This window comes from Perognathus longimembris, chromosome 7 (genome assembly GCF_023159225.1).
Source record: "Perognathus longimembris pacificus isolate PPM17 chromosome 7, ASM2315922v1, whole genome shotgun sequence".
Classification (NCBI taxonomy): Eukaryota; Metazoa; Chordata; class Mammalia; order Rodentia; family Heteromyidae; genus Perognathus; species Perognathus longimembris.
In genome coordinates, this window is record NC_063167.1 from 36,216,855 (window position 1) to 36,243,243 (window position 26,389).

At 48.1% G+C, this 26,389-nt stretch overlaps 1 protein-coding gene across 2 annotated transcripts in view; it reads right to left on the minus strand.

The window, feature by feature from the left end:
• Positions 1-26,389, minus strand: part of Ssbp3 (single stranded DNA binding protein 3) — a 154,894-nt gene that overhangs the window by 25,414 nt on the left and 103,091 nt on the right. For both annotated transcript variants that reach the window (XM_048351388.1, XM_048351389.1), the window contains exon 5: positions 18,474-18,563. In XM_048351388.1, coding sequence (XP_048207345.1) covers positions 18,474-18,563 — 90 coding nt within the window. The remainder of the gene's footprint in view (positions 1-18,473; positions 18,564-26,389) is intronic.

Genomic DNA, 26,389 nt, shown 5'->3' on the forward strand with positions numbered 1-26,389 from the left:
AGTGAGAGGACAGGTGCTGAAGACCACCAGGTGTAGCAGGGCAGGGCTCTGCACTGGGAAATTCACCTATACCGCAAAATGGCCCTGTAAGATGGGGATCTCTTATTTCCACTTTTACCAGTGAGGAAATGGAGTTGCGAAGGTTGAAAAGATTAGGCTATGGATGGCCACACAATTAAGTCAGGTTTGAAGTTCGATGGTTTAAGGGCAACACAGGGGTAAAGCAGGGATAGAAACGGGCAGGCATGGCTACCCTTGAATGCTGAGTGGGTTGATGGGTGGAGGGGCTGGGGCTTTCCCATCAGTTCGTGGTGAGTCACCTCTCGCACCAAACTGACCCAAAGCTCCCAGCGACGCTGACCTTGAATCCCACAGAATAGAGGAGGAAGATGAATTCATTTAAACCACAGGGCTAGTCAAACTGTGGGCTGCGACCCATTAGTGGGTGGCAAAATCAATTTAGTAGGTTGCAACCACTATTTTTTAAAAACCTGAAACCTCAAAAAAAAAAAAAAAAAGGTTGGAGGGGGCGGGCAGAAGAAAAAGAACAGCCAGCAATGGTAGTGTATACCTTTAATCCCAGTTACCCAGCATATATCAAGAAGATGCCAGCTTGGACAAGTACTTGATACCCTATATGAAAAAATAGCTAAAGCAGAAGGCTGGGGGCGTAGCTCAAGTGGTAGAGTGCCTGCAAGTGTGAGGACAAGTTCAACCTCTAGTAGCATCAAAAGATAAAGTTAAGAACAAAAATTTCCAGTCTTCTGTGTTTTAAGGCAGATTACCTTTCAAGAGCGCCTCTTTTATGTGTAAATGTAAACATGTGGCAGGTGTGTTGGGGAGGGGTGGATTGGAACACAATGCTGGGGTTACAGGGTGTGTGTGGTGACCCTGCCTTAAAAGTGCCTCCTAGTCCACCAGGACATTGGGAGCTGGACTTTATTCCATCCTCACTGTACTGTGCCATTTCTGAGAAAAACTTCAAACATGTATGGGGGATAGGTGTGGTTACATTTGAAAAGAGGAGCCATAGTGGCAGAGCTCTGCTCACTGGGAGACACAGCCCTAAGCTGGGGAGGAGCTGGGCCTGGGGTAGAAGTGTGCATAAAACACCACTGGGGACAGGCCTGGGAGTTTCTTGGCTGAGTGAGGGGTTGCTCACTTCCGGAAAGCTCTGAGGAGCAGATGTTCCCCTACCTGCCACGCTACTAATTTCAACAAGTGTGTGTCTTTCTAGCGGCTGCCAGCAACGGCATGGTTTGTTACCATGAGCAATTTTCTTAATTAACAGACATTAATTAGCCATTTAGCAATTTTGCAAGCATTTGTTTAGCGGCTTTCCTAAACATGAATACCACTGTGATAATGGCACTGATTAGAGGGTCCCCTAATTAACAGTACAGGGAAGGAAAATTGAAATCACATAAATTAAAAAGGGAGGGGAAGTTAATGAAGGCGGGACATATTTGCACCTGCAAGTCTTTTGTACCATGAAACTTGGTGTAATGTAAACAAAACAAGATAATTTGAAGCCAACCCCCAAAAAAAGAAAAATAAAAGGAACAGAGGAGGAGGGTTCAAGGGTGAGGTCCAGTTGCCAAAAGGGGGCAAAAGGCCTTCTGTTGGTCCTCCAGCTCTTGGCAACAAGGGAGTACCTCCTCCCTGGTAATCCTCCTCTCCCTCCCTATTCACACAGTGCTTCTGTAGAGCAAGCAAGCAGCAGGGCGCTGGGCAAGCCCCTCATACCTGTGCACCTCACTGGGCAGGAGGTCACCAGTCCCTGCCTTGCTCAGTAGGGGAGACATCAGTGAGGAACTCTGGAGCACCTAGTGCTCATCGTGGGCCTCTGCCTGACAGCTTTCCAAGGGTCAGGACTCAAACACAGGTCCAAGCTGCTCCTCCCCCCCCCCCCACCCTCAAAAGGTTCCACGGGGTTCAGAGGTTCACCTTTCTGTCACCCTCAGAAAATCCCCATCTGACTCAGGGACTTGGGGACTGGTCTTGGATTAGCTGGAGGTGGCAAGTTTGCTCTCAGTGCTTCAAGACAAACCTGTGGGCCAATGCTGTGGATGAGGCCTCAGCTGCCGGTGGGGACAGTGAGGAATGGGCTGCTGAACATGGGGAGGGAGCTGTGCCTTTGGCATCTCCATGCAGACTTAGGGCAGGGATTCAGAACAAGATCAGGGAATCCTGGCCCAAGCCCTGCTTACACTAGAGGAAATCCCACCACAATCTTTACCCAGGTGAAGGTAAACCTGGTCTCTTCATGGAGTTAAGCTCCTCTCCTATCCCCTTCAGGTACTGACTAGGCTCTGCTTATGAACCTCCTGGCACAGCCCCTGGTCCTACCAGGAGCTGGCTTGATTGGCCAGGAGCCATCATCTCCCACCAGGTCACCCACATCTTCTGCATCCCACTGTCTGCTCAGCTTGGAGCTGTCACTGTGTTCTCTATCTGGTCTGTGTCCCTCAAATTGCCTGCAGTATCCTAGGGGAAACCCCACACAGCCTGGCAAGTCCCCAAGGGGAAGGATGGTTGTGCTCAGGGAGACTTTTGCTTCTGCCTCCACCAGGAGGCAATGGTGCCACTGCCCGGTTTTACTGAGGCCACAAATGAACTGTCCCACTCCCCTTTCCCCCAGCCAGCATTCATTCACACTGAGACCTACATTTAGGTTTACAGAGAGAGGACTTTACTGCCTTTTCAATTCCTTACCCTTGTGGGCCAAACGCTACCTAGATGGCAAACACAAAAAGAACTTTGTTAGATGCTTCTGACCTTTGCTGGGGTGGGAGCTTCTCTCATCCACAAAGACAACAGATAGGAGGAGAGGCGGGCCAGGGGGATGGGGGTCCCTTAATTTCATGCCACTCATCAATTTCCTATGCAGAACAACTCCCCCATGGGCCTTTTTGGAGGCTAGTTGCTGAATGCTTTGGAGGAACTCAAAGTAGGTACATCTGGAAGTCTGCCTAGAGATGACATGCCTCTAAGGCCAGTTCCGCTGACAGTCTCTCCAGCAGACCTTTGGCTTTATGCAATCACAGGTGCTGCATAACAACAGGCCCAGTCTGGACCACCAAGTGGCTTCACTGGAAGTTAGGGTAAAATCACATCTGTCCAGCAGTCAGGTTGCTCTGGCAGATGTGTTACCTCTTCCTCCAACATCCTTTCATTTACAGAGCAAAGAGACCCAGGGTAGAGGTGGGACTTGTCCAGGGCTAGAGACTTGGCTGGTAGCTGAGTCATGTCTTAACTCTAGCAACTCCACCATGTCCTCATTTGTGCATACTTTAGAAAAAGAAACAGAATGTCCTGATATGGGGATTCAAATCCTGCCTCTGCAAATGACTATACTTCTGTCCTCTCATTGGTGAATGGGGGCAATTATGGAAACAACGAAGAGTGTGGCCTATGCCTGAGCCATCTCAACTTAATTCTAGGCTCCACAGAGTAAAGGCCACCAACCATACTATTTTATAGCTGAGGAAGTGGGCTTAGAAAGGCAAAGCCATTTAATGGATGGAGAGTTACTAAGTGGTAGAGTCAGGCTTCAAAGTCTGACTCTGGAGCTTGGGGAGTCTAGGCTGACCCACCACTTGGCAAGCCTGTGAGCTGGACATCCATGCCTAGTGCCAGGGCAGAGAGAATAGACAGGAATGGATCCTCCAGCTTGTACAACTGGATGGCACAACAAGATGTTGAGTACCAACTTCCCCAGGTTGTGTGTTCTTTCTTCCCAGGTTCTACGAACCAGCAGAGTGCTTTGTAAATTACCATCTAGGCTCAATCTGCCTTTTTTCCTCAATAGGGCTGCTGGGACTTTAAAGGGACTTGATGTTTTAGGTTGCTCTACCCCTCCTGACTCCTGTGGACACTGGGCACTGGTTTGCTGAGGATGAAAGGTACGTTTTTATCAAGCAGCTGCAGGACATGGAGGGCTTGCTGTACTGGTGGCCAGTGTAATCTGCCTGCTGGGCATGCCACTTTAACTGAGTGAATATAAAATTATGGTGATTATACACATGGCAAAAGACACTCAACAGACAATCCAATTTGCTCCTAAGACATAAATGTGGACAGAAAACGCTGTAAGCCCACTCTGGGGAGAGGGCCAAGGTGTCTGTGAACCATGCATATCCCGCCTCTGTTGGCATGGGCTGCCTTATCCTCACCAGAGTAGGAGGCAGGGTAAGAGAAGGAAAGGGAGTCAATTTTTCATGCTGCTCATTGGAGGAAATATCATTTCATTTCAACCTTCAGGAATGAACTCAGCATAGCCTGGAGAGCTGTCTTCCAAGCCTGTATCAACCTATCCCCTGGGGGAGAGACTTCTCTGTATGTATGCATCTCTGGCTGGTACAGGGTGGAGCTGATGCTGCAATTCCCAACTCCCAGAGAGGAGGTCTGAACGTCTGTGTGTGGCTGCCCAGCCCAGGCCTGGCTCATGCACAGCAGGTCTTTGGGGGACTGAGCTGGGCCTATCCCCCAAGCGCCTCAGTCAGACTGGGATCCCTAGCTGCCAGCTGATGAACCAAATATAACTCTCTGCAAGTGGTGGCAAATCATATTCCTGGAATGGTGGGGCACTCACGGGTTAATGAGAAGGAATGTATAATGTCACCCCAACTGGGGGCCACCTGGGTACAGTATCAGGGATTCTTAAACCAGAGACCCATTCCATGAAAAAAGGGCTCACTGCTTTCCACCTGAGATAAGGCCCAGCTACCTCCTTTCCTGCCACTCATCTCTCCAGGAAGTCAGGACAGAGCTGGGCAAACAGTGGAGACACAGGCCTCCACAGTGCGAATCTGACTTCCTGGAGGGCTAAGTTACACAAAGTGTGGTTGGGGGAAGGAGCAGAGGAGGGAGCAACTCAGGTTCTGCTTAACAGGTATAAGGCACATCTGCCCCAGGGAAAATCTGAATCAACAAGCAATGATTTTCAAAACAAAGGGATACCAGGGTGTTAGTGGCTCAGGCCTGTAATGCTAGCTATCAAGAGGCTGAGATCTGATTATAGTGGTTTGAAGCCAGCTTAGGCAAAAATCAGGGACTCTTATCCCCAATTAACCACCAAAAAGCCAGAAGTAGAGCTATGGCTCAAATGCTAGAGAATTAGCCTTGTGCAAAAAAGCTAAAAGACAGTGCTCAGGCCAAGTTCAAGCCTCAGGACCCACACATTTAAAAACAAAATTGGGGGTGGGGGGAGAAACTGAAAACACAGGTAATATCCTCAACCTAACTGGGAGTTCCTCTATATATTGCTTCTGGTTGTTTCTAGCCTTTAGAACGTGACTATGCCATTGCACAGGTGGGAAGACTGAGTCTCAGTGATGTGTTAATGGAGCTCAGGCACAGAGAGGGGCCAGATCTACAGTAGTTATTATGCAAGGTAGGGGGGTCAGGTGTGGGTCCCCGAATTGCACTGTGAAGTCAGAGTGGAGGCTGGGGTCAGAAGCAGCACTAGGACCCCAGGAATATGGCAAAATCCAGCCTGCTGACTGTTTTTGTAAAGAATTTTATTGAAATTGCATAAGTAAAGTTTTACTACAACAGACATGTTTATTCAAGCATGGTTCAACAGAGTCCAAATGACTCACAAGGCCTGCCCTTCACAGAAAAATTTTGGATTCCTAAGCTACCTGATAGCTCCCAAGACTTGGAGGACAAATGGGGATATTTCTTAATTCTCAAGAAAAAAAAAGCACAATAGTACTCATGTCTTATTTGTGGGTGGCTTTGATCTTAACTTCATATTTTGCTTATAAGACCAAACATATGTATGTATAGTTTGTTACCATAGCAACAAGCCCAGATGGACCCTGGTCCCAGATGACCTCTGTGCTGATGAGCCCCATTATTTTGCGCATACCACAATGCAGGGAAAAGCCATTCCTTCACTTGCCGATTTAGATGGTTCAGGGTTGACTCCCAGCACTGTATTCTTTCAGCAGGTTCAAACTGTTTGATCTCTACCTGTTCATTGAGTTCATGGAGGGGTTGTTCTTGGGCATTATCAACCAGGAAAGGGCTCAACCTTGAATGGCAGTAGTTATGAAGGGACAGGGGAGAAAAGAGACAACTTTGTGGGTTAGTAAATCCCTGCAAGTATACTTGCTAAGGATTATACGTGTTTGTGTCTGTACAACTAAGTACACATTTCAGGGACAAAGGAAAAGCACCAATATCCAGACAAATGGGCTGAACTCACTTGTCCCAAGTTGTCAATCCATCCAGAAAATGAGCACTATCCCATGAAATGAGTGTGTGCTAAGCACTAGAGGTATACAAAGAAGTGGCACTCTGCCCTCCCCTTACGGAGTACCAGACTAGTTGAAGACAAGGTATAACTAAATCACAGCAGTACTGAGAGGCAGGGACCAGTGCACTGGGCAGCTAGATGGGCAATGATGGCGACATAATCACACTTAGGCTGGACCTCAAAGGATGAAACAGTATGTTCGGCAAAGAAGGGTAATCCAGATGCGGGGGGGCGGGGGGTTATGGGGGACCTTATGTGTACTTGGGGAGCTCAGGCTGTGGAGGGAGTATTAGCCTGTGGGAGCTAGTGCAAGGGAGTGGCTATCAGGTCTGTCAGGAAATCACAAATTACTTTGTTCCTTCTCAAAGATGTTTCTATGACTTTTCAAGTCAGAAATCAAGACCTGTGGTCTTGGGAGAAGAGTTGACAGCTGTCTGAGGGTACTAATTCCAATTTCTTGTGGACTCTGCAGTGAATGGGGGAAAAAAAAAAAAAACTGTCAAGGTTATCATTTGAGTGACTCCACCAAACCTTTACCCTTAATAACCCCCTGCCAGTCTATGTGTAAGGAGCAGGGAATACAGAGAGGGTCTAGACAGCAGACTTTCCCCTCCTTGATTTCTACTCATTGCAGAAGCTTTTGGGTAAATGGGAACATAGAGATGGACCCCCTGATCTTGAACCATGCTGGTCCCTTGAAATGCAGGAGGGAATTTGGCCAGAGTAATTCTCTCCCTTCCAAATGGCTGTGAAAATGGATACTGATGCAGACTCAGCCCACTCCTCCAAGCCATCTCTGCCGGCACCCAAGTTCCACTGTTAATCACAACAGCACATCAAGGTAAGGAACATATATATGTTAAAGAGGTACTGCCTTGTCCACACAGGAAATCTTGGCTCCACTCGAAGCCCTCCAAGACACTCATATATACACAGCCCTCCTGCCCTTCCACTGCACACCTCAAAAATGATTCCAAAAGTAACAACTCATCATAAGCAACCAGGAAGGGAGCTGCAGTGCCCCACAAATCCAGAATGCCCAGAATTCAGCCCTGCTTACACACTGAGGATAGGAGGACTAAGAATGGACCAGAAGAAGGGCCAAGGATGCCTCAGAACTCCTGAAGTTCTGGAGATACATGAGCAGTTGCAGTTTCTCATAATTCTCTCTCCCTAAGAAGCTCAGGAAATGGCCTTCCTTTCTCAGTGAAAGTGAAATAATATGGTGGGCAAAGCAAAAATCTAGGACTCAGGACATACTCAGGTTTGAAGAATATGACCCAGGGGAACACAGGCAGCATACAGCAAACCTTAGCAGAAACACAAGGAACATCTCTCTGTGGTGCTATTGGAAGTGCCCAGAGCCCTGGGAGTGGTCCCTTCTTTCTTTTGCCTCCAAAGCCCTTGATGCTCCAGAGTGCAGGGGCTGGGTATCTATGCCCTCTAATGCTGTTGGGGACTGGCATTCAGAAACTGGGGTTGTGGCCCAGAACTGACCACAAGATATCCAAAATCTAAACTATTTATAAAACTCCAAGTAAATTACTTGGGATCAGCTATATAACCTAAGTAAAGAAAATCAGATTCACACTGGACATGTCTTTTTTGACCTTAGGGCAAGGATGGGTTGAGATTTTGTCAAAGCCTTCTTAAATAAAACAACCTAGGAGCAAAGAAGTTTCAAGGTAAGGGGTGAATTCTGCAGTCAATGGAAGAACCAACACACGCAGACTAATGCAGTTTTGAAAATAACAGTTCTGGCCTTTGCTGTACGGACTAAGAGCCGGTCCAACAATGGCACGAAGGTAGCACAGCTAGAACTCCAAAAGCATTAACGAGAATGTGGGCTTTATTCTTCTAAAAGGACACCATGGAGTGAAAAAGTACTTGCTAGAGGAGAATGCACCAAGCCTGACATGGCATTAGCTCAGGCTGGAGTCTGACCCATGAGCTATGAATCCATTGGGGCCATGGACTGCCTTTTCTCCCCACTCTAGGAGCCAAGCAGGGCCAGGCAAAAAAAGCTGTTGCTCATGCCTAGGTGCTGAATGAATAAATGATTGAATGCTAGCCTCTGGGAAAGAGCCCTGACATAGATTTCCAGCCTGCTTCCTGACCTGATCACATTCCCAAACTCTTTCAATCCATAGCTAGTGAAGCAGATGAAGTTACTTCTATTTTATAGCCCATCTCCCAAGAAAGTCAAATGAGGCTCAGGCAAAATTCACTACTTACAGGCCTGGATGTACAAAGAGCCATCCCCTGAAGTCAGACTTCAGGTCTCTGCAAGCTCATACAAACAAGCCTGCTAGGAACAGAACCAGAGGCTCCTGATCATGCAACCCCCCTGCTGTGCCCTACCTGGTGCCTCCTATTGGGTAGACAGGAAACAGAAGACAGGGTGATGAGAGCCAAGCAGACTAGACAGGGGGGCAAGATGGAGTGAGTTAATACGTTAAAGTGTTAATTTGCCAATAACTGGTGTTTCACAGGTGCCAAATCTGTCAGTGGAACTAAAGGGTTGTGTGCTGAAAGGTCAACTTATCTAGTCTCCGCTGTGTGTTCACATGGCAATGCCATAAAGGCTATGCTGTGCCCCAAGGCTCCATTGTAGCTAGAGAAAAATCTTGAGGTAGCCCTCACTCTTGGGTAAGCTGAAGGACTTAGCTTTCCCTTGGCCTCTAGCTCACTGAACAAAACAGCCCTAGGATGCACAGCAACAATCCAAAAGCTAATAGGTGGCTAACAGGTGTTCACTGGAACCAGGTGGGGTCTTGATGCATTATATCGCAGCATTCTCACAAATGATGTTAGAGATTGGTGCTGTCATTACCCCCTGTTACTATAAGAAGCAGCTGAGGTTCAGAGAGGTCACCTAAGCTTAATGACTTAAAAGCTACCAGGGAGGATGACACACTGACACAGATGAGAGGAAGGGGTAAATCCAGCATTTTCTTGCCTAAGATGGAGGGAACAGGTGAGCCAATGGGCATGTTAGGATCTCCAGACCCAGCTACTGTCACCCACCTACTGCCAGCACAAATCCAGAAGCCATCAGTCGTCTTTCAGCCATAAACCATTATGAACAGGCATGCATGTTTACATGTTCACTCAGTCCTCCCATAGCACCAGGGGAGCAACAGGATTCACAGAGCACTGAGGAAATAGTGCCTCAGGAAGCAGAATGCCTGTCGACATCCCTCCACCAGAAAAGGCCAAGGGGCCTCTGCTCCAAAGCCCTGTTTATACCACTCACCAATGCCCCAGCTCAATGATGTCCACTCCCATCCTGCCTTTCCCAGAGAGCTGGCACATTATGAGGGCTTTGCCTTGTCCCCAGCATCTCCAGACTTGTTCCCTACCTACCATTCTGCTTTTAGCATGAGAGGAGGCTTTTTTAGGGGAAAGCTTGCTGAAAAGTGAGCCTGGCTCAGAGGCTCCATTGACTCCACGGCCTTGTACTTATGGAGGAAGTTTTTCATGGAGAGGTTGATTGGGGAGGGGATTTTTAGCAGAAATAGAGAATAAACTAAAAACTTACAGGGTGGGCTCCTGCCTTGTCCCAGGCTTTCAGAAGAGTCCTTCATAATGCACTAGATGCACAAGCAGCCTCTAACCCAGCCCCAGGCCACTAGCTTAGACACTCGCAAGGGGCCAGTTCCTTTGGTTGTGACATTATTTGACTTGGGGAAGGGAAACCAATCGTGATACAAACACTGCTAAGGTTTGTTATTATAGGATTCTGCTGGCATTCTCCTCAAACCTCTACTGCAATAAGGGTTAAAGAATGTGACCTTAAAAAAAAATAACATGGGGCTGGGAATATGGCCTAGTGGCAAGAGTGCTTGCCTCCTACACATGAAGCTCTCGGTTTGATTCCCCAGTACCACATATATGGAAAATGGCGCTGTGGCTCAGGTGGCAGAGTGCTAGCCTTGAGCGGGAAGAAGCCAGGGATGGTGCTCAGGCCCTGAGTCCAAGGCCCAGGACTGGCCATAAATAAATAGATGGATGGATGGATGGATGGATGGATGGATGGATGGATGGATAGATAGATAGATAGATAGATAGATAGATAGATAAGCAAGCTAAAGTTTTGAAAAAATAAAATAAAATAACATGAAGGAGAAAAATCTCACACAATTTGTTGCAATGAAGACAGGGCAGGAGCACAGGAAGGTCTAGGCACTCAGATCAGCTATGATAGAGACAAAACAAAATGGTCCCCCACGAGAGGCTCTCAAGGGGAAGGGAAACAGCCTAGAACTGGGCAGGCTGGAAGCTCCCAGTGGCGGGGAGAGCTCAGCACTAAAAGAAATTCAGGTGCAAATGTAGGTCTAAAGTAGAGAGGATAAACCAGTCCCAGCTTTTAATAAACAGTGGCAAAGGCAGCCGTGACAACAATCCTCCCAGTATCAGATCCATAAATGCCTGACTCAGGAGTCCATTTACAGATCAGGAGGGGAGGCCCAGGAAGGGGCAAGGAGCCCCATATACACAGCCCAGGCCTCCTAGCTGGTCCCAGAGTCCTACCAAGATCCCCAAATCTACCATGAGGAGGAGAGGGACCTTGGAAAGAAGGGGGGGAGAAGAACCATCGCATGTTGGAGGAGTTGTGTGCAGCCCACAGGGCTCTACGGAGTGGGGATGACTCCGCGTTAGGGGGCAGTCGAGGCCTATGGAGCCGCTAGAGGCTTTGTTACCGAGCAAATCTCCCTGGTGCTGACTGCTGATGCATAGCTAACGGGCCGGCAGACATTGATTTATGTTCAACTTTCCATTTCATCAGTGAGAGTTACGGGGCTACATGTGGAGCGCACGTTTTTGGAGGGGGAGGGAGAGGAGGCTCCAGTGTGCAGACACAAACATGTCCACAAACATACACACTGGCAACAAGCACCCCTTCTTCCTGTTTAAAAGGGGAGTACAGAGGCTGAGCCAGCTGCTGAGCTAGCCTGGCATTTCAGGAGTAACCTTTTGTCCACTGTTGCTAGGAGTCCTGGTGCCGGTCATCTGCTGCTGGGCAGAGGCTAAGCACTAGGCTGGCTGCTGGATGGAGCTCAGTCTGACCGTTGTAGAGGTGGTGCTTGCCAGGAAAGGAGCCTTTCTTCTCCCTCTCGGGTCCCAAGCCTCTGCACAGGCTAGGAGATTGGGGTGCGGGGGGGTGGGGGGGTGGGGGGGTGTCACACTCAGAATCACAGTGCTTATTATCTTAGTTGCCAGCTCTGAGAGGGCAAGGTGACTCCCCAAAGGATAAACAGGCATTTGGAAGTAGGGTTGCCTAAATATACACTAAGATACTCAAACCAGGGTATCCAGTTCTCTGAATGGGGGTGGGGTGAGGTAGTTCAAGCTTAGAGCCTACAGCTGGCTTCCATCAAAGTAACCAAAAGAGGGGGCTGCCACTCTGAGTAAGCTGGTTTGAACAGGTGGGGCTGGAGCAGGAAAGAGCAGCAGTCTCCCACCACCAACTGTGGCCTGGAGCCCAGCAGTTGGGGTGCCCCGCCTCCTCTCTAATCCCTCTCAGCAGGGGTGACCCTGCCTTCTGTCAGTCTGGAGGCAGACAGCAAGACTAGGGGCTGGGTGGTACTTCAGTCGTCCAGGAAACTAACATAACACCTCTGGTCTGTAACAGATTGGGTTGGGGCTGGGGCTGTGGTCCTGACAGCAGGGCCCAGAACAGGAGGCTTCAAGACAGGTGTTCCATGGAGAAGGTACAGTCCCACTGATGTCCAGGACAGTATCTTTCTGACCAGATAGATCACCTGGCCAGTTTGAGCCTGGTTTCCTCATCTAAAGCAGCCACTGGCTCTAGGGCCTACCTTCCAGGGTCAAACACAGTAACAGAAGATGGGAAGGGGACACCTTTCCCACCTAAACTCTAAGCAGGGTCAGGCAGCTCCACTTAGAGCACATTGGCTGGAGCAGACAGGGAAGGCCAGGCTGGGCAACCTGAGGACCATGCTGCTCCTGGCCTCATGGTAAAGGATCTAAAGGGGTAGAAGGTCCTCAAACTTAGTTTGTCACCAGCACACCCACCCTTTTCCATTACATTCCAGCTCCACCACCTTCCCAGAAGTCTTGACCAAGACCTCCTAGCTTGCTTCCTGCCCAGCTCCAACACCTGTCAGGAGCCACCAGTTATAGCAGGAAGCACAGGCCACAGTCTCAGTTTCACCTTGTCACCACTCTGGCTCAGGCTGGGGCACCTCCTAGGAGACTCTGTGCTGGCCAGCATCCCTCTCAGTGCCTAGCCATTCCAGCCTCTGGTGCTCTTCCTCAGACTATCATTCCCCTTATTAGGAGTGGGACATGGCTCCCCAGTCCTTCCTGTGCCTGTTGCTGGCTCACCTCAGGCTAGTCCTCATCACCTCCTAAATCCTTCCAGCCTAGCCCAGGCTCCAGGCCTGCTGCCATCCCAAACATGCCCTACACATCCGCACCCTGGAGCACTCCCCATCCTGCCTTCCTCACTCCCTGGCAGCACATGGTTCAAACATTAGCCCCTTTTCCCAGAAGACCTTCAGGGCAAACAGGCTGCTTTTTTGCCTGCCCTGTGGCACTCTGTCCGACGTTGTCCATCCCCTCCCTGCTAGATCTGCAGTGCTCCTTCCTCAAAGGCCCCAGCATCTTAGAAACCATATATGACCCGGGGCCAAGGAACCTCACATGGCCTCATTTCTAGCCCTCTCACCTGCCCTGCTTTACCATCTGTCAGATGAATATCCCACCCCTCAAGTCCTTGCTAGCAGCAGGCTCTGTAATCCATAAAACAAGGCTTTTATTCTTTCCAGGTCTCCCCTCTACCAAATCTGTTCCAGTCAGCAGAGAGAGAGAGACACCTTTCTTGTGGCAGCTTTCTGGAAGGAGTAATGCCAGCTCGATCTCTGCTCCTCTCCTCTTCCCATAAGACAGCAGGACAGGAAATGGACAGCACCCAGACCAGCTGGAACTGCTCCTGTTATAGCCACTGGTATGTTTCATTGACTCTGACCTTCCTGGAAACATCACCCATGACAAGGCTCACAGTTTTCATGTTGTCTACAGGACATCTTGTCTCTGCTTGTTTACCACCGTCAAGCATCTTACTGCTTCATCGTACAACTGGCATATAGTATAAATGTCTTCCAGACTCAAATTGGCTTCCTCTTCTTTTCTCTTGAGGACCTGGGATCTGAGGCTGCCACGTGGCAGAATGTCAGACACTTCAGTCACTAGAGCCCTCTTGAGGCTGACCTCTCCTGGGGAAACCCCAGCTACATCTAAAGATAGAGGCGAGAGGAACTGTTCCTATAATCACAGGAGTATGGGGTTGTATGTATCTTCTTCTCCTCTTAACTTGCTGATCATTTCTCTGGTTCCAGGCTGTACATAGCATTTGTTCCATCTAGTTAGTTCTGTCCCTTGAGTTGTTAGTGGGGGGGGGGGGGGTGAGAAGGGAGGTGTCACTGACCTCTGCCTCTTTCAGGTACACTGGGCAGGAACAAGGCCTAACTGAAATGAGGGTACAGGCCAATCACTCCTTATTGTTCCCACCATGAGTGGCTCAGAGCAGGACATGAGCTTCTGGTGAAGAAAGCAGGACCCTTCTGTTGCTCTAGGGTTATCTTTATCCTATAGCCTCTGCAGCATCCATGGGATCAGCTACTTACTGAATATGTGCTGTAGCACCCGAGTCCAAAGAGCTACTAGAATATCTGTGGGGTAACTGTTCTAGGACATAGACCTGAGCCATGAGCCAGGCTTGAGGGAGACAAGAGTGCCCCAATAGTCTCTCACTGCCCACTAAAGGAAGCCTGAAATAGTCAAGGTCTATTCACAACTACCCAGAAACTTCTTCAGCCTTCCATCAAGTGTCTGTCTCACACCTAATTTCAGTCAGGGCTGCACTGCCTACAGGAAGACCTCCTGGTTCTCTGGCTGGCAAGCCTATCTTAGCATGGAAGACCAGGCAAAAGCCCAGGGTTGGTGATCTTTTTCTCTGGGTGGACAGACGGTTGATACAGTTCTAGCTGAGAATCAAGCCCAAGCCCTTGTACAGCCTTGTACAGCAGGGTGGCCTATGACTATTCAAAATTCCACCCTTGCTCCCTCTAGGATTCCATATTCACATCTATAAATCTGGACCAGGTTAGCAGAACATGCACTCCCCTTTACAGGTTCATGGTCATGGTAGACATGGCCAACCAGGAACTGTTGAGCTCAGACATGGCTTCAGAATCATTCTCAACACAGTGCCTCTGAGCAGCCATCTCTATTGCAGCCCAGTTGGCACTGAGTGGAAATTTCTTTGCTACTTTTGAGAAGATAGCTACTGTCTCTCTCCCTGTCTAGACAAGCAGACATGAATCGACACTTGGGGTTGATGGTATGGTGAAAGAACAGTAGATTGGGAACCAAGAAACCTGGTGTTTAAGACTCCAATTACAGCCCCAGGTTGATAATTTGGGGCAGTCATTCACCTTTCCCAACCAGCCATGCCTTCTCTGTAGAAACACCATGACCAAAATGCTCAAAAACACTACATGACTGAAACAATCATTGGAATTTAAAAACAAAACAAGAACAAAAACAGTATGTACCCAATGCTCTGTTTCTCTGTGACCTCCAAAGCTAGACCTCGAAATCCTAACTAGATGATGTCCCCTTGGGGCCAAGGAACTAGGGGACCCACCCAGACCAATGTGCCTGACCAAGCTGGGTTTGCCAGATGTGCAGACTGAGTTAAGCTGCGTGGAGGGAAAAAGCTACTGCTTGGTTATGTAAGATCCATCCAAAGCAAGAAATCAAAGTCGCAAGATCTCTCAAGAGACCATCTGGTCCAGCCTCATCTAATGGTAAGAAAACAGGCACAAAGAAAGAGAGCAACTGGCCCTCCGTCACTAAGCAATACATAGCCAAGTCCTCTGTGTCCTTCTTCACTCAAGAACACCAATCCTGGACTCTCAGACCAGCTTCCTCTTAGACGCAACCTGGCCAGAATGCCAATCCAGTGCTTTGAGGCTGGCTAGGCTCCTGTGCTGTAACATGAGCAAACATGCTGGGAGATGCCAAGATAAAGGGTAGTTTTTCTTTCTAAATATCAGAATTCCCTTGCTAAATCTTACACAGACCCCCAAGAACACCACACTCTCTCTCAGGTATGCTCAGGTCAGTGCCGAAACCTCTCACTGCCATCCCTTAACTACTATCTTATCATGTCATAGCACTAGACAGGTGAAATCCAATACCAAATTAAAAAAAAAAAAAAAAGAGCAAACAGATGGAGCCTAATGTATGGATGGCCTAACCTTTGGACTCTAGGAGTGGCTCTGCAGCCTGTCAGAAGCCTGAGGAAAAAGGTCCTGTGTATGGTTTTCTGAGGAACTAGAATGGGGGTAGACAGCAATTCTTTCTTATCTACTCTAGAGGCCCTAAATTTAGGACCAATTAGTGGTACAGACCTGAAAATGGGGCCAGTCACAAAGACGGGCTGGACCAGCCATCCTGGCTGGCTCCCTGTACAAAGTTCTCCTGTGCCATAACCACCCAGGCTGGGGCTAAGAGGGGAAGAAGTGCAATTGTTGGCAGCAGATAAAACCCTCGATATCATCTCTATTTCCCTTCTAATATCGGAGTGGCCACTTGAAGATGAGCAAGGGGCAGGGCCAGCAATCAATAGCTAATATTCCTGTTGTGAGACAACCTGCTCAGGAAATGGGCTGCCACTACCTCCTTCCAGACGGATACTTTTTCCTCTTATCAGGCACTCAGGCCAAGTGGTCAGCATCACGACCATAAAGGATCAGGCAGGCTTTCACATGTCCCTTCATCTGGCTGATGGGGAAATAAAGCTGGGGAGTAAGGGAAAAGGACCACTCTGGGCCACCCAAGGAAGCAGAGAGGAAAGGGCACACAGCTTCCTGCTGGATGACCCAGCCAGTTCTGACAGTCCACCCTAGCTAGAGAACAGAGATGACCCTAAGTCAAGTTGCCTTTACTTGATAAGGCTGGAGGTGACTGAGGATAGAAATCAATCTGGGCTTTCTGACCATACCCCCTCAAAATATTACAGAGGAGAGCCAAAGAAGTATGCCTGGAATAGCTACAGGAGATCATACTAAAGCAAAGAGGGAGATGTCCACATTTCAGGCAGACCTGTGCTTGACTTAGGCTCAGGCCAAATAGAAGTCAAAAGCCTATTTAAAACAAACAAACAAACAAAAAACATGATTGGCTACTGTCAGCTGCTTGGAAGCCTGTCAAGTAGCCATACCTGCACCATTTAGGGCATGCCAGACATCATGGGTAAGGACATGTGAATCTGAACAGAATATGGCAGGGAAGCCACTAGATGAATGTAGAGTATCTGTCTGCAGTTGCTATATAGCCTCCTTTGGTGCATGTGACCCGCACCCCCACAGAGTAGTTAGTTCTTTTTGGTGAAGGGTAATAGCCATGTAGCTGACTTTACTGGGTCCATGGGTTTCCAGGGATTTTAAGGTTATACTTTCCCTTGGCCTCTCTTCCATATGTCTGGCTTTTCCCCAAGCCAAGACCCTAGCAACACTTGGTCTGAATTGGAATCTCAAATCTCTGGGGCTACACCTGTCTTTATACCCTTGACAAAGCCCGGGTTTTGGTAGAATGCTGGGAATGCACACAGATACATGTGTGGCCACTTCATGCCCTAAAGTGCCACCCTTTTCTCCCTCTCTCTTCTTACTGCCTTTATTTTCCCCTTTTGGCAGTACTGGGGTTTGAACTCAGGACCTTGTATTTGAGCCATACCTCCAGCCTTGCTTTTTGATACTTATTTTGGAGACAGATTTTTCTGTTCCTGCTGGCTTTGAATGGCAATCCTCTGGATTTCAGCTTCCTGAGTAGTGAGGATTACAGGTAGAAGTTACTGGCAACTGGCTCTGCACTCACCTTTATGAGTGATAAGTGACCAGCCCCCTCTGTTTTAAGGGAATAAGCAAATTTCACCATGGCCCTTCTTGACTAGTATAAAACACATCCTAACCTTCCTCCCCTGGGAGTAAACGTCACCCAAAGTATAAAATCTTGCAAAGTGGGAAACCCCTTCAATACCCTAAAATGTGCTTATCCTGTCATTTCTCAAATACCTCTTGTGTCAGTCCAAAGTAACCTGACTTGCTGCTAGATGTATGCAGTGGGCACTAAGCTCTGGCTGACACTGAGCAAGGTCTCCTTGAACTTTGCCTATCAGTCTAGCTCTGAATTCCTGGGCTCCACTAAGGACATCTTTGTCTGTTCTTGACAACAGCTCTTTCCTCATCCTTCTCTGGGAGTACCACTCTTATGAGGGGGTGGAGTGTCAAGACATGCTATCCAACCCAGCTTGAACAGGCTCGACGGATGGAACAATGTCATCATCGAGAGCTTCACCAAAGAAAGTTCCTCACAGCCCTGCTCACTGATAGCTCTCCAAGATGGCATCTCCCAGTTCCAATTTGGCTGAAGTAGGACAAGCCAACAGGAGGGAGGAGGGATGGAAAAGGAGGCACAGATGGGCAGTAGCCACACTCAACCCCAACAAAATGGAAAGCCTGATTTCACACACACCCCAGAAAAGGCTCAACAAGGTGTCTGGAAGGGGAAAGGTTCCCAACTCGTGGGGGATCTGTTCTTGCCTGTGGTATACAAAGTGCGGACACAGATGCTGTGGGATGCAGCCTGTGACCACACAGTGGTTAACCAAAGGATTCTGAGACCTGCCAGGATGAGTTTGTTGTTGTTGTTTTGTTTTAATATTATGCCTAGGGTTTATAGTTTGGACAGGCAAGATAAACAATGACAATAACAGCAGCAACAAAACAGGAACAGAACAGTTTACTTGCTTTTTAAAAAGAAGAAAGGAAAAACTCTTTTGTTAAAAGAAAGCTCCACACTGGCCTGGAAGCAGCTACCCCCACCTCTCTGACAGACCATGTTGTGCCTGTGGAGCTGGTGTGAAAAAAACAAACTGGTGAAGGGCACTGCCAGGCGGGGAGGTAGCTGCCTTCCCTTCCCTTCTCTCCTCCCCTTCCCAGCTTTCCATAGGGGTGGAGAGATGGATGGGAAGGGAAGGGCCTCAACCAGCACAAAGCAACTGTATTTAGACCATGGCAAACTGAGCTGTGCTGCTTTCCTCCTCTTCCACCTGCCTGGCTGTCCACCCCAGTCCAAATACACGAGGAGTATGGGACCCACAGCCCTCACATACCTGAAAGAAACCAGGTGGGATGGGGCCTCCAGGCATCCCATCATTGGGGGGAATGTTGCCAAGCACAGGGCTCGGGGCAGCTGCTGCACTCTGTGGAGAGATAAGGTGGAGATCAGTGGCCAAACCCCCAACCAGACACAAAGAAGGTAAAACCACCACCCACGGGGCTGGGGATATGGCCCAGTGGCAAGAGTGCCTGCCTCATATACATGAGGCCCTGGGTTCGATTCCCCAGCACCACATATACAGAAAATGGCCAGAAGTGGCGCTGTGGCTCAAGTGGCAGAGTGCTAGCCTTGAGCAAAAAAGAAGCCAGGGACAGTGCTCAGGCCCTGAGTCCAAGCCCCAGGACTGGCAAAAACAAACAAACAAACAAATAAAAACAACCCACCACCCACTCTGTCTACCCATGCCCCCCTAACCCTTCTCAAAGACATGTATGTTGCTGGGTGATAAACATGGAGCCTTTATTGCCTCATCTAGGAAACTAGGAAACAAGGCCTACCACCACTTAGTGACGCTACAGGAATGGCAAGAGATGGAAGCAGCAAAGGTGCTTCCTGCAGTACCTGCCCAGTGGTGGTATATGGCTAATACACGGTGGCTACTATTGACACTGATGCCCCACCTTACCCACCAGCAGTCTAAAGAGCTCTTTGAGGGCAGGTGGAGTGATTTATAAATGGAGGCACTCTCTCCAGGCGGCTGGCAGGTTGCGCAGGGCAGAAGGTCAATAAATATCCACAATTCGATAAATAAATGACAAAGCAACTAGGAAATGCCCCCAGACAAGTGTGAGGAAGAAACAGACAGATGCAAAGGGCCCTGCTTGTCTCATGAGAAGCAGGGGTCTGCACGATAGAAGACTGTTTTGACTTCTCTCTTTAAATGTTGCTATCCTGGCACCCACCTGGTACATCTGCCTCAACAAATGCCTCCCAGGGGTGAGCAGACGCTGTTGTGCTCCCCACCTGGCCTCTTTCCAACCATCTGTGACAAACCTGTTCATGTGGCCAGTATGTCTGTGCCTGGCTCTGTGCTTACAAAGGCAGGGCTAAAGGCTGAGAGGCTGGAGCACCTGGGCTGAGGAACACGTCCAGGGGCCTTGATGTTCCCTACCTGGGCCCACTCCATGATCCTCCCACCTATGCTAAGTCTCCAGGTGTCATTCCCACAAATGTCCACCTGCATTGTGACCCTAATTGTGTAACCTCACCACTCATCACCTCCTAGTGTTTGTGGCTCTTCTCTGAGACAAATTTATGACCCTTAGGGTCAGGAAATCAAGCACCTCCTTTTGTTTCATGAATGCAACCCCCTACCCCCTACCCTTGGAGTTACTTCTTTCTTTTCCTTTCCTCGGGTCACAAAATAGGGACCAGACCTCCTGGCTTCCAATATTCCACTCGTAACAGTGAACAACCCACTCTGCTTCAAGTGCTATCATTTGTACTAACAAATGGCATGAACAAGCTACTTAGACCTCTCTGAATCCGTATCCTGTAAAAAGTAGAATGGCTCTGCATTAGGAGTGTGGTGGGCTGAACTGGGATGGGATGTGGTCTGTGAGATGGGATTACTCTGAGAACATGGGAATTAACATTGGTACAGATGTGAAAAGGATGTCTGGTGGATCCCAAGTAAAAGAGAATGAGTTAGCTGCAGAGGAATTTCAAAATGCCTAAGTCTTTAATCAAAGAGATTCTGCCAACCATCCTGTACTGTGTCTCTCATGTTTCAAGTATCCCCAAACATGAGTCTAGTTCTCCTTCCTTGAGTCTACAGCCCATTCAGAGCAGGGGAAGGCACCTGCCTCACTTGGAACTATTGCCATCTATGAAGGGGCCACAAAGGGAAACTCACTGAGTCATTCTTCAGCTGCGTTATTACTTCTTTGAGGCTAGTGGTTCTATGAACATTTGGCATTCTGTGAGTAGGAACCAACAACTACTTGTCCACAGCACCCGGAAAAAACTTATAAAGAGAGTGGGGGAGCTGAGGTAAATATTTACCTATATTTTCTTCAAGTTCCTTCAGGAATGGAGTTTATATAGCTCTTAATCCTTCACAGGATAGATGCTGAATCAATGTTTGCTAACCTGATAGTTACCTTTTGAGTATTTTGGATCATTACCTTTTGGAATGCTTTCATACTGGACACTTTGTAGACCTATTTTTATGGTAAAACATTCCTGTCTTTCACTATTTGGAGTATCTGGCTTTTCCCATATTGAGGTATAGACTAAGTAAGTCATAATTAAGAAAACAACTTCAAGTGAAATCTTGAACCTGCAAATGCATTGCTGCTTCACTTACGAGGCTCCTTCACCCTGAGATGTGGTTTTCCAATGAAATCAGGAGTGAGTCAATTGTTCGCGGGGAGGGGAGGGTAGTTGGGGGAGACACGACCCATGATTCTTTGAAGGCAACATTATGGTAACTGCAATGCTAGTAAAGGAGTGGAGTAATTCTCCGAAATCTGAGATGGAAGATGTATTTCACTAACCACCCCTGGAGGAAGAACAGCAAAGGCAGGTTAGGTAGCAATGATTAAGGGACAGGAGGCCAAGGAGACAACTTTTTTTTGTGCTACTGGGGTTTGAATTCAGGGCCTCATGCTTTGCTAGGCAGACCCTCTACCATTTGAGCCATACTACCTCCCCAGATTTTTTTTTGCTGGATTATTATTATTATTATTATTATGGTTTTTTTTAAGGTAGAATTTACATTTTTGCCTGGGCTAGCCATGGAACACGATCCTCTTGATATCACAGATACAACCCCCTAGCCTGGCTAGTTTGTTGAGATGAGGTCTTAGTAACTTTTTGCCTCTAATGATCTGATCTCCACTCTTCAAGTAGCTGGAATTATAGTACAAGCTACTGTGTTGGGCCTAAACGTAACTTTTATGGCTGAAGGGCTTGTCTATCACTTAAACCAAGTAGTTATGCAATGCTTGAGTCTATGCCCTGCAGGATCACAGTTAATGCTTTTCCCCTTTGATTATGAATCAAATTACAAACTAACAGAAAAAAAAAAAAAAACAACTTTTAAAAGAGCAAGAAAGCAGCAACTGGTGTATTGGGAAGCACAGAGAAATGACCCATAGTCACAAAACCCAGACCAAGGGGCTCTACGTTATTTCTGTCAACAGTACACTGGATTCCAGCCTCCACCCTACACCTTGACAGCAGGGGCTATTTACCCAGCACAACATGAGGCATACAGCAGGTGTTCAATAAATGATTACTACTTGTATTATTCAAAGACCTGCTCAAACCTGACCATCTGGAGCCAGGCCTTTCTGGATTGCTAGGAGTCAGCCTCTCCCTGCGGTTTCCAGCTTGAGTTAGAGCACCATTAAGGCACTCAGCAAAGTGTCTCATGTGAGTTTCTCTAAAAACACGAAACCTAAACCTTCCCTAGGCCTATAGCATGACTAGCTGTGGTGGGTACAAAGGATGGAACTTCCCCACCAGAGTTGGAGAGTAAAGAACACTAGACTAGAAAGCCTCCCACATGGGTTCAGGTCCTAGCTGGCAACCCCAGGAAAAGACTTTTCTCACTTGGGATTCAGTTTCCCCCATATTTCATAGGGTTAGTACACTATGGCTCTTTTTCCAAGCTTCTCTGCCCAGCCAATCCCACACACTGAAGGAAGAAGGGGCTTGAAAAAGCAGTACCTACAGGAAAAGACCATAAGGCTTTTCCCAGAGGACCATGAATGCCAGCGTTTCTCTTTTCATTAGAGAACATTCAGAGATCAAAGATTAAAAAGCACCCAGAGACCCACCTGTTATCTAAACTGGCAGACAACACTGGCTGACATTTGGGTTCTAGCTATCCAAGCCTTCCTATCCAACAGCTATCCAAATTTGTGTATATACATGGCTAAATAAAGCACAACAACTGGGTGTAAACTTGGGTAACCCACATGAAGTTGAGAGAGGACAGAACAAAGAGAGAAACTAAAGAGCCTTGCACAGGGTGATATGGGCCAGCAGCCTTCTCTAAGCTTTGGGGAATAGAGTCAACTTGAAAAGCTGAGAGCTTCCAAGGATGGCTAACTCCCCCATTTTCTTTCTTCAGAGTATTTTTCAGGCTGCGAGTGTAGGTGAGTGCTTGCCTAGCATGCATGAAGTCCTGGGTTCAATTCCTTAGTACCACATAAAAAGAAAAAGCTGGAAATGGCATTGTGGCTCAAGTGGTAGAATGCTAGCCTTGAGCAAAAGCAGCTCAGAGACAGTGCTCAGGCCCTGAGTTCAAGCTCCAGAACTGGGGGGTGAAAAAGTGTTTATGATCCCCAATTGGTTGACAATGGGGGAGGGAACAATGTTGCCCAGTCCTACTGCCCCAGTGAACAGACACCCGCCACAGCAGCCTCTGGCATCCCTTACCCTGCACAGTTCTTAGGCTTTCCACAGTAAAGGAAAACCTCACCACCAGCCCTACCTGCAAAAGGCTATTTGCCCTCAATCTGCTAGCTGGAGAAGCAAGATTCAAATCTGGAGCCCAAGAGACTGAGTGACTTGCAGGTGGAGGCCAGGCTAAGGAATTTGTACGTACTGTTCTGGGCAGTGAGGAGAATTTATAAGCATAACAGGCACCCAGAGACCCCAAGAATCCCACTTTATTTCATCTCACTCTGCCAAGCATTCTAACACACCGAGGACAACCATATCCCAGCAACACAAGAGGCCATAGTTCCGTGAACATGGATTGGATTTCACCACAGGCCCAGAAGTTTCTCACTCTCTCATTTCACCCTGCCCTGGGGCAGGGAACTGCCCTTGCATTGCCTTCAAGAAAGGGAGTCAAGGATGTTTCCTATAAGGTATTACCTTCTGACCCCAGCCCAAGAACCCAAGTTATCTTCACTCACAAACTAGCATTGAGATCTCTCTATTCCCCCCCCCCCTTTTTTTAAAAACAAAAAACAAAAAACTACATATTTCTATGCACATGAAACTCCTGGAAAACTGAATAAAAACAAATGTTCAGAGTGAACCTTGGGACTCCTGCCAGGTCAGCCAAGCCCTCCTGACTGATTCACAAGTGTGAGAAAATGGTACTTTATTCGGTAAATCCCCTCCCTCCTCACCCGCCCCAACACTCAGGCCACATGTGAAACCACCAAGTGCAGCCTTCCTTGACTGAAACTCAACCCTGGCCACATGGCTGGGAGGGCCAGAGGCATTGGGGAGCAAGGAGTGCTAAGGGTGTGGCTGTGTGCACGTGGCTGGGAAATAGAGGTCATGAAGCAGAGTGTGGGGCCCTCTTGAGATGACCACAGGAAGAGGGCAAGGATGCCTGTGTGGCACCCCATGAAGGGAAGAAGGCTCACACAGATCTCAGCAAGACAGGCTTTAGAGTTGTGTTCAGAGAGCTGGAGTGGTTTGGTCCCTTTGGACCAGCCAAGTTTCCTAATGGGAATTATAACAACATCACCGCAGTAATGATTCAGGTGGAAGAATGGGAAGAATGGTCAGAATGTTATCACCCACACAGAAAGGCCAAGACCAAAGCAACAGAGTCTAAAGAAGGGAACGGAGAGGAAGAAGAGGCCTTACACACAGACCACAGAACAAAACGTGTTCAGGAGAACGGGTGCTCTTGATTTTGCAGCTCAGAGAAAACAAAGAATTGTTGCTATGTGAAAAGAGAACCAGCTGGCATTAAAAATAGGTTCCAGTGACACAAGGGAGTGACACAGAATCACTGCCTTCCAATAGTCAGGGGGCTGTCACACAGGAATAAGTGGATGTGCCTACTCAGCATGGAGGGACAGACAGCTCTGGGTCCAATAGTAGCTGTCCCAAGGTACACAAAGCCTCTCTGATCTAAGTCTCATAACCAACTGCTGTGAAGGTGGGTAGGCTATTTGGGTTGTTGCTCAGTCATGACATGGCAAAATTCATGGTAAAAGCTTCTTTCTCAAAGTCCCATCTTACTTCTCTCTTCCATGTGAGAAGATTAACTTAGCAACATAGAGAAGGTGTGGGAAGCAATTGCCATTTCATGCTGATCCCATAAACCAGTACAGGTTAAAGGAGGGAAATACTCATGTCCTAACAGGAAGAAAATGTCATTTCTGTTTAACCAGTAGGAAAAACTGAGGTGCAGAGGAGTGTTATCTTAAAGGAATGCAGCTCGTAAATGGCTCTACCTAGAGTCCCTCTGTCCCCTCAACCTTTGATCTTGGGTTCAAAAAACCCAAGTAACCGTCCCTTCCTACCAAAATCTGTGAGTTCTGAGAAGTGTATGCTTTTTTGGTTTTGGCTTATGAAAAGAACCAAATGCTCATGACAGAGCATTAAGAACATCTGACAATCACAAGTCCTTCTTTGTGTCTGAGATCACCTATGTATTTTGCTCTTCTCCACCAACTAGAATGACCTTCTTACTTGGCTTTTTCTGACAAATATTTCAATGAGTTGGCATTCAACAAGAGGTAGAGCATGAGTGCATATGTGTGCATGTGTGTCAAAGAAGGTCCACTGAAGAGTCTGTTGGGCATAATTGGCAAATTACCCTGGGTAGGCAGGCACTGTAAGAGGTTACAAGTGCTTGATATGGGATGGGTACATTTAGCACTTGCTCCTGTGGCCACATGGATGGCACTGTGCCCACTGGGATGGGAGATGAGAGAGTAAGGTTCTGCCCCAATGGTCTGGAGGATGAAAAGTGTCATGATGACAGAGAACTGAGGGACGTGGGAAGGTGCTCCAGGCAGGCACTGTGAGACAGGGATTAGGGGGGATCAGGGAGGCTTTGTGGGAGAGGTGGCACTCGAGCCAGGGTCTTAAAGGACAGCAGGACTGAAAGATGTAGAAGGAGATATGGAGGTAAGAGATTATTGCTGTTGTCTTCACCCTCCTGGCACAGAGCTCCTAATAGCCTCCTTCATTCAGAGTGCAAATCCCTCTGAACTCTACCCTACCCCATGCCCATCCCATCTCCTAGCTGGGATGAGGCTTATTTTCCCTCCCCTTCTATGGGGGCTCCCTGGCAGAAGTTGGGAAGCCCACCCACGCCCAGAAGGGCTTGCCATCCAACAACTGTCACTTCTGGCCAGCTTGCTGCAGCTTCTCTCCCCAAGTCCTCCCAATAACCCACCATTGGTACACAGGAGGCTCTGTTCAGACAGTTCAGAGTCATACAGTCATACAGTTCAGACACTTACAGCAGCCACTTGAGAAGAGAGGTCTGCTTCAAGACCCAGTCCTTCCATTTACAGGAGCTGGTGCACTTGGGTACCTCATGTTACATTTTGGAGTCCTTCGGGGTCATGTTTAAAGGAGGGATGCTCTAGCCCGTGGAGATGTGGGGGAATGAAAACCCAACTCTGATAACAGGCATTAAACTAGGCCAGGGTGAGGTAGCCCCTGAGTGAGCTTGACATAGCACCTGGCAATGGCAGACATGTCTTGTTCTTTAGGTTTGCTTATTTGTGAGACAGGGTCTTGTATGTTGCTGCACTGTCTAGCTTTGAACTCTGGGACTCAAGTGATGTTCTTGCCTCAGTCTCATAGATATGCCAACTACTGAGCCTGGCTAGATATGCTCACATTTTATGATTTCATGAATAGAGTAGTTTGGAGTAGGGAGAGGGGCAAGAAAAGCATCAGGATGGAGAGAAAACAAGGACTCTGTCCAACAGAGGCCAAACTCTACCAGCTCTCATTCTGGAAACTGAATCCCAGGCCTTAAGCATGCTAGGCAAATCCTCTACCTCTTAATCCATACCCTCAGTTCCAGAAGCACACTTCTGAGAGGTGGCTGTGAACTCTCTCCTCAATAGCCACCTTAGCAAGTACTAAGTGCGGGGGGGGGGGGGGGGGGGCAGAGAAGATGATAGAAATGTATGCCTGTTAGAACATTCTAAAACAAAGAGGAACTGAGGCACTGACTTCCCT